Consider the following 8,884-nt stretch of genomic DNA (forward strand, 5'->3'; position numbering starts at 1 on the left):
AAGGGAGCACAGAGCAATGCTGGAGAGCTGAAGTGTGGACGTGGAGTCCCAGGCCCTTCCCGTATGGAACAACTCACTGTGCTGGTTGAAATCATCCCAGAGCTGCTCCGGTGCCCTGTGCATGGCCAGCAACTCCCAGCCCCATCCCTCATACAACTCGTGAGGCTGCAGGAACACTGCAACAGGCACAGCACCCAAACAGCATCCATCTACCCCAGACAACATGCAAATTTGCCCCTCAGCCCACCCAGGGAGCCCAGGACACCAACCTTCCAAGCAGCCGCAGCTTGCGAGGGCCGTACTTGTCCATGACAATCCCCAGGGGCAACGTGATTGCACTGAGCAGGAAGGACCCAATGGTGAAGGCCAAGTTCAGCATTTCATCCTGGGCATTGCAGGAAGGCCATTTGTGCTCTGAAGCTGTGCTGTTCTCATGTTCAGGGCTGCTGGTGCTGTTTCCTACGCAGGATAATAGAGGATCATCATTGCAGCTTGTTAGGATGGGGCTTGCAGCGTTGCAGGAAGGAGGGAAGAGAAAAGCCCCACATGCAGGGTGCCACAGCACACTCCATTTTGTATTATCGTCAGTGAGAAATGGAGAAGAGAAAGAGCAGCAGCAGGACAAGGGAAACCTGATGAGCTCAGCTGGGAGCAGAAAAGGGCATACAGGCACCCAGGGGACAAGTAGCCCAAGCAGCAGCAGGGTAACAACTTAAGGACAGAGCTAAGGACAGAAATTCGTTAATTTGTAAAGACAACTATACAGCAAGGCCCTGGCAATTACAGGGGACTAAACCCACAGAACCTGAAGGGACAAATACAAAAATAAGGTCCTCCTAATCCACAACTGGCATGTTCTCACAGATCTTTTCCCTAACTAAACTAGGAGCAATAACTGCAGCCAAATCAGTTATTTCCAGACACTGGGCTGACAAGGCCTGGCACAGAGTGACAGCCTGCTCAAACAACAAGCTTCCTACCCTCACTGCAGGCACCGGGATGAGGGATGGCTTTGCAGCAGCCACCCTGCTTCCCGTCTGCCCTGGCTCAGAAAAATCCTTCCTGGATTTAACTACCCTATTCCCAGGAGGGCTGGCAGCTCACCTTCCTTCTCCGTTCGTTAATGGATTGATGCATCTTTAACTCTTGCCTCGTAATTAGCTTTTTCTATTCTTTCCAAGCGGGTGTAGGCCATACAGATCAATTTTATCTCCAGCTTTCTGTTCTTGCCCTTACATGAGGAACTCTGCATGTAAACTCCCACGCTGAACAGAGCCCACATTGTGTAACAGAGACAGAAACAGGACAGTTTAAGAAAAAAAAAGTTCCCTTTTCTTTGCAGCAGCAGTTTTACTGCCTCATGTCAGTTCTGCTCCTGTTACAAGCCTATCCCAAGGTGGCTTACAACTCCTCAAGCGAGCACGTGTGCCTTTAGACTTTCATTAACTCAGAGCTCTAGTGTACTCCACTTCTCCTCCCAATGCTTATCTGACTTATAAGTAACCTTTGCTGGTATGACAAAGCACTTGCTTTCTTACCACTGCCGCAAGCCAGTGACATAAAATGCTCTCCTCCATATTTAATAATTGACCTGACAAAGTTCAATATTAAAGGAGGAATAGAAAGAGAAGCCACCTACATAACCATGCGCATGAAGCAAGACTAGAGATTCCCAGCAAGCCCTGGTTAGTTAATTAGCAGGAATCCCTCACGTACCAGTGACTTCACATTCACTGCTTCATGCGGCTCATGGAGGAGATCCCCTTGGCTGCTCTCGCCCTCCCTGCGTCTCTGGAGACCACACAGCCCTATCTTATAACTCCTTCCCTTCTACCCAAGCCTCAGCACCATTACAGTCACTGGTGTCACCCTGGTTCTCCTAGCTGGCCAAAACAACCCTCCCAGCTTTGCGTCCATTGCAAACAAGTCACACTGCACCTTCCAGACAGCAGGTATTAGCAGGAATTCAGACACTGATATCCAAGGCTTACAAGCTGCCTGCAAACCTACCTTTGTCCCCTCCCAGCACTCCAGGGAAGGCACTCAGCATTCCTCTCCATTTACACTGCTCTCGCCAACACCTTTACTAAGATGGTCTCAAACCGCCGGTGGGCGGTGATGACCGTTCCTTCCCTTTGCCATGTGGTCCCGACTGATAACTTCATCTGTCCCTTCTCTTGCCCTCCAGTCATGGATAGCCAGAATAAACAGAGATATCCCCAAAGGCCACATGTCCCATGACAGCACTCCAGCCCCAGGCTCCCAAGTCACATCCTTAGAAATCAGTCCTGGACAGACTTGGGAGGCTCTCTGCAGTTCTTACACTACATCTCAATCTTTTTCATCCATCTTTCCCTCACAGCCTCCTATTGGTGTGGCCCAGGATCTTAAATGCCGATTTCTGACAGCATCTCCATGAGGCAGGCACAGGCACACAGCTTCACCCACAGCATCAAGGCTTTTTGGGCTTTCCACAAAGATAAATTTATAGGAAACAGATGTGGGTGAGAGGTTAAACTTGGGAAAACAAGGAGGGGGGGAGTGACAAAGTAGTAGAGGTTTCCCTGTGTCAGCACTCTACAGAGATAGCTCAGCTGCGGAGTGGAAGAAGGGTGGAGGGACGTGGATAGTGCAGTGACCTTATAACTTCTGACTGCATGCATCGAAGAGCCTGTCAGCCCTCTCCACAAAGGGATCGCAAAACAAATACTCAGCATTTAAAGCTGGAGTAGATGAATTACTGTTATTGTATTGAGGTCTACAGTTGCAGCATGACCCCATGAGCTCCCACAGCATACGCCTGCTAGGAGACCCTCTGATGGCATGCACCACGAGCAGCAACACCGGGAGGCGAAAAGGACACAGCTCAAACAGCAGGAAACTTGGCCCTCTGAAGACTTGCTGCAGCCAGGAAGGCTGAGAACAGGGCACCAAACTTCAGCCCCTGCTTGTACCAACAACCTCATTTACAGCTGCTCATCACCAGCTCCAAGGAGGGGCCAGGCAACAGTGCTACATGGAAATACAAATTGTTTGTGGAAATAGAAGCAGCCCCTGAGCAACAAGAGAAGATCCACTGAGGCGTAATGGAAATGATTCAAGCAGCCCTTGGCACCCTGACATCCTCTGATCCTTTGAGCCACCTACATAAATAGAACTTTTTGGAGAGGCTGCAGGTGTGTGCAGCATGCACAAGGTCCAGCAGAGAGCTGTCTCTTTGGGGAGCACAGATTCGTGCGCCGGCAGGTCACCAGCACACAGGAGAGCAAGTGGCAGCATATGACATGCAGCTAGGAGGAGATTAATGGGCAGAGAACCTGCCTAACTACTCACCTACCTAATGCACCTGGTTACAGCAAACAGCAGTTTCCCTCAATCACAGCTCAGATCCTGTTCCAGATCAGTGCATGCCACACTGCTGGGGAAAGTCTCCTACGTGCCTGGCTCCATCTACCACAGTGCTTTGGGGAAGGGCTGTCTCTGTGCCGACAGGGCTGCCCTCCCCAAATTCTCCTGCCAAGTCCACCTGCAGGCAAGCATGCCAGGTCTGACACACAGAGTGCCACCCAGGTAAGCCCGCGGTGCAGGCTCAGTCGGTGTGTGCCCGCCGCTCTCACCGTCGTGCTAAAAGAAGCTGCAAGTCTTTATCAGCAATTACAAGAACATACTGCCTATTTTTACAGCGCTGCCCCTACAACAGCAGGATTTCTACTGCCCAATTAGTAGTTCAAGTTACTATTTAAAGAATGACAGCTTAGGTGAGAGGAAGGCTGCCTCGGTAATCATTTATGTCAAGCTCATCACTGGGATTTGTTCAGGCTGTTACTGGAACATTGAAAGTCATCCTTTCTCCCAAATTAAGTGCTATAGGTTTCATGAGAGGGTCAATCATTAACTACTCTTTGCTGACCTCTTCAAATCCCAGGGACACAACACAGTACCAGAGGAATGAGTCTGGCTTTTTCAGGACTGACTGCCATCTCAGATGGCAGAGAGAAGGTTTCCTTTCATCTGTTTCTTGGATCAGACTGAGCCAAGCAGGCAAGACACCCCCAGCCACCCTGGCAAATAGCTCTGTGGGACACAGCCTGCACAGCCTCACCTTCCTCTCTTTTTAAAAAAAAAAGGGAAAAAAAGAAATCAAGGCCTGCATTGGGAGCATTGGTTAAAAAATAAATAAATAAATCACAGTGAAAGACATGTGCAAACAACTGATCTACAGTCTGCCCACATAAGAACATGTTTTCTCTTTTCAGGATGGTGTCATACTTCTGGGAACTGGGAGGAGATGTTCTTGCTTTATACCACTGCAAACGCAATTAATTTGGGTTTCCCTCTCTGCCTGCCCATCCACGTGCACCTCCAGGACCCCCTCCCTGGGCACCCAGCTGAAAGCCTCATAAGACTGAGGCAGAGTGTCCAGTTAAACTCCCATTCTCTCCCCAGCTGCTGTTTCATTTTGCAGCAATTCTCACCCGGGGCCGGCACCTTCCCAAGCAGCTCTCCGATACCACCGACAGCTGCTAATCGACACAGCGTGTTTCCTGTAGAAATTGAACATTTACCACATTTACTCTTTTCCTGTTTACAGGGTCGCACGTGCAGCCTTTCCACAAGACATCGTCACATCTTAGCTTGGGAGGGACCTTCAGACTGCAAGTTCTCCAGCACAGACCCCAAATAAGTAAGAGCAAAATGCTGTAAGGCAGCACCTTCCTCCTAAGCCCGTGTTAAGGTGCATTAATCTGCCGTAAGTGAATTAGCTTATCGTCCCTTTGGTCTTCTGCAGCCCTGTCTTAGAGGAAGGCCCTCTGTTCAGCTGGCTCCTTATCTCTGCTCTTTGTGAGCAGATTACCAAGACTTTTTTTTTTAAACATGTCTCAGATCCAAGCCTTGAGCTTCACAATCCCAGCGACATCACAGCAACACAAGACCCTGAACAGATCAAGTTCCCCAAGAGCTGATAAGGCCCGAATCCTGATAAAGACTGCAGAATCAGCACTCGCACTGAATAAAAGATGCTGCTTCAGTTGGTTAAGGGCCAAGTAGTAGTGTAGTAAAATTAAAATGGGAACAAAGTGCCACTACCAGACTCCTTGTCAGCAAATTTCACACATACCTCTCAGGACGTGGCCAAACCTGCTGCCCAGAACAGGTACAACCCCCCACTCAAATCCTGTTGCGCAATTACTTTAAAAATATTTGTTACTTTAATGGAGATTTTTTTCTAGGTGTCCGTCCCTGCCCTCACACAACTGAGTTGAGAGTCCGGCAGACCCCACGTGTTTGCATGGTGGCCGAGTAAAATCCAGTACCAGAAACCAAGGGCAGGCAGGGCAAGGGTGGGGGGATTCAACAGGAGGACAAGGAGCCCTTCATGAATTGCAGTCACTTTCTGGGCAGCTGCTGATACCTTCAGAGAAGAGCCTGCAGAAGGGACAAGGTCTAGTTTTCTCTTTCATTGGAAGGCATCACAAAGTGCAAGAGCTTTTGCTGACAAAGAAAAAGCCCTGCCAAGAACCTTTGGCTCACTAGGAAAAGTCTTTTTTTTTTTTTTTTTGCAATACTTACATGCACACAGCAGCATTAGGAACAACAAGTGCCCAAAGGCTACTAGTTACAATTTGTTTGCACCAACTTTCCAGCCAAATACCCACTCAGGCTGCAGGATTCAATAGTTTTTGCTGAGAAAGGCAACCACTGGGCCATCCTAGCCCCAGCAGAAGTCAAACTCGGCTTGGTGCCGGTCATTCACGGACCGCTGCAGGGCAGCTGCATGGGAATCTGCTCTCCCCACACTTGGAGCTAGGACTCTTCCCTATCAAATCGATGATATTACAATGAGGACAAAACCAGAGAAAGGAAAGTGAGTAAGCACGGATGAACAAGGAAACCGGCATAACTGGTCCTCAGTGCTCATCACAAGCCATCACTGAGTTCAGCAGTGATGGCCAGATATTTGAGGACAATGAGAACATTTGACTGCATAAATTTCTTTTCAGGGAATAAGTTCTCCTGCCTCAGGGCACAGGCTGGTCACTGGGAGGAGGAAATTGCCCCCAGGACAGTAATTTCAGCACTGTCCAAACATTTGCATCTTCCCTGGGGTCTGTGGCATGGGCACTCCCATGGGGAGAGCCGGACAAACCACAGACTGGCAAACATGGGTGAGAAGCCAAGGTGAATCTCGGATTTGGGACAAAGGCAGATGAATTGAAAGCAATCAAAGCAAAGAGTAGGAGGTGGGCCCCAAGTGAAGTGGGGCTCTTGTCAGCACGGCACATCTTGGGAAGCAGATAGGAAAATGGCTGCTTTCAGAGACAGTCAGCATTTCCTTATCAACTCTCATGTGTTTTATCTCAATGACAGAAAGTTTCCACCCGATAGGTTTAATGAGATCTCTGTCACAGGCCTGTGACAGAGTCACCATGGCTTGGCGAGAGCTGAGCAGCCTTGAATAGAAGTCCTAAATGGTCTCCCACCGCTGAGGCCTCTCCCTCATGCAGCCTGCAGTACTGCTGGAGACCCAAGTGACACGGACACGCTCGGTAGCGTCATGCTATGATCAGAGGATAGGAAGGAAATTAAGCAGCCAAGCTACAGCTGGTAAAAGACTTGAACACGTGCATGTTTGCCAGGTGCAGCAACCCAGGCTCTACAAGACTGAGGCAGCCGCCCACTGGCACGCAAAGCAGAAGACAACCGTAACAAGCAGCTGATGAATGAGGGAAAAACAACCCCAAAGCATCATCATCACAACTACTCAGTCACTTTTTGATGGGACTTTTGTTTCCCCACATTTCAGACTTCCCCCACTATTCTCAGCCATTACCCACTGAGAGCTCTGGGGTCCATGCTCTTATTTCCACCTCTTTCTTCCCCTACTGCTTCCTGCTCCATCTCCACACTCACCAGCCCTGAATGGGCTGATCCACCTTCGCATCTCATCCACCATCACACGTCGGCGGACAGAGCCCAAATACCTACCTCTTGCCGCTCTTCACTCCATTGTTCCCTTCTCTGAGCACATGCAAACCTTCTGTCACTAAAGCAGCTTTCCAGATCCATACCACACCTTTACCCTCAGCTTCCTTTTAGCTCCACTGTCCACCCTATTGTACTGTGGGATTCCCCAGACCACAATTCTGACCATGCCCAGGCTGGGGATATACATCCACCTACATGTTGTTTTTCCCAGTGTTATCCTTCCCACGCCACAAGATTGCCTCCTTCCCTGCAACGCTGTGTCTGAAATATGGACAATCGCTTCCTCTGCCTGAGCCAGAAGGTGGATCTCCAGCCCTGACAGAGACGTGGCCTGCTTTGAGCATGTCCTGGGTGTTTGAAGAGGGAGAGTAACAAAACATCAGTAGTATTTACTTCTGCTACTTCTCAACAGCAGCACTAGACTCCTCCAATCTCATTTTCACCCATGCTCTTTTCTTTCCTATCACTAAGGAAAGAGGGCCCATAGTTTCCTCCTGCAATCTCAGGACACCCTCCCTGCAAATCATCATCTTCCAGAAGCCATCAGACCTTCCCTTGCAGAGATCAGCCAGGCCACCACACAGAGGAAGAACTCATAGCCAAGTGGAAAAGACTTTCCAGGAAAGCTTTACCTAATCTTTAAAGCCTCTTTTCCATTCACTTTGCAAAGCAAGAGCAACTACAGGCTCATTACACCATCAGAAGGATGCCATCAGTTTTGGAAAGGAGCACACATCCCTTTCTTCTACCCCAGGACTGACTCAGAGCTCAGCCCTACGCTGGCTAGTTCCACACCACCCTAAGACAGGGAACCACACCAGCAAACCTCAGCAGCCACTTATTCACACAAGTCTCCAGCATCCTTACCTGACTCATGGCACAGGTAGGAGTAAAACCCTTCTGCTTTCAGCATGATGAGGAGAGACCCCCAGCCCAGCAGGACGGCAGAGAAGAGCAGGTTCTCAATGATGGCTGTGAATGCCATCCACCAGCGCCGGCGATGGGCAGTAGCAAGCGTGGGTGCCATTGCTGTGTGAGAAGATGGCCTCGTCCAGAGTATCAACCTGCAGGGACCAGAATAACGTCCAGTGAGTCCACAGACAAAGCACATGCTGCTCAAAGAGTGTAAAAAAAGCATGATTTAAGACTACATCTCTCCACTGGAACACAATCAAACCTGCCTGCTGAATGAAAGGCACTCAGGTGTAAAACTTGTTTTTGCAGGTACTAGCTTGCCAAGTTACCTGGAGGGATGGAGGAGCACAGGTGCCCTTGGAGCTGCCCCTCCAGTGCACACACTGCGCGACAGAGGAGCGTTCAAGGACTCCGTTCCACTTCCCGAGCAACAGGTATGAAAATGCAGCAAATATCAACTGCCTGGAGCCCACTGCTCCATCACTTGATGGGGCAGGCAGCCCATTTGTGAGGCTGCGAGGAAACACGTGCCAGAGTAGGGGGGCTTCAGCCAGCACCCCAGTCTCCTGGCTGCTTGCAGGCAGAGGCAGAGACAGGGGAGGCAGCCCCACAGCCCTAACAGTGGCTTTAGTGACCCACCAGGTCTGCTCTGCCCCACACAGGAGCACAGATTTGTTCTGGAAGGTGAGCATGGGTCCTATATGTGCCATGAGTCCTACATATGCAGTTTATACCACAGATGGCTCATCGGGGAGCACTTTTGCTAACTGCCAGACCACCCAGCTGGGACACGAGGCAGGCCGCATCCTGCCCCATCCTAGCCATGTAGTCAGGCAGGTACAATGGCCAGGACAGCCCATGGCACACGCTCCTCCACCTCGGCACACTGGCATCCCCAGGCTGCCCCACAGATGCTGCAGCCGGATTAACCATCTCCAACTCCGGTCGTCCAAGTCCCTGGGGCCCACAAGCGCAAGCAGAA

The 8,884-nt window shown here is 50.2% G+C and overlaps 1 protein-coding gene across 3 annotated transcripts in view; it reads right to left on the minus strand.

Annotated features, from left to right (window-relative positions):
• Positions 1-8,051, minus strand: part of SLC43A2 (solute carrier family 43 (amino acid system L transporter), member 2) — a 28,058-nt gene extending 20,007 nt beyond the window's left edge. Inside the window, exons 1-3 of one of the 3 annotated variants that reach the window (XM_010282037.1) lie at positions 7,855-8,044; positions 3,833-3,849; positions 270-430 (exon numbers count right to left, since the gene is read on the minus strand). In XM_010282037.1, the coding sequence (XP_010280339.1) occupies positions 270-430; positions 3,833-3,849; positions 7,855-8,014 (338 nt within the window). In that variant the 5' untranslated portion in view covers positions 8,015-8,044. Of the gene's footprint in view, positions 1-269; positions 460-1,104; positions 1,138-3,832; positions 3,850-7,854 lie in introns of all 3 variants that reach the window. The other 2 variants (XM_010282035.1, XM_010282036.1) reach the window with 2 other exon arrangements.
• Between the last annotated feature and the right edge of the window lie 833 nt (positions 8,052-8,884).

This window comes from Phaethon lepturus, unplaced genomic scaffold, assembly GCF_000687285.1.
Source record: "Phaethon lepturus isolate BGI_N335 unplaced genomic scaffold, ASM68728v1 scaffold32152, whole genome shotgun sequence".
Taxonomy (NCBI): Eukaryota; Metazoa; Chordata; class Aves; order Phaethontiformes; family Phaethontidae; genus Phaethon; species Phaethon lepturus.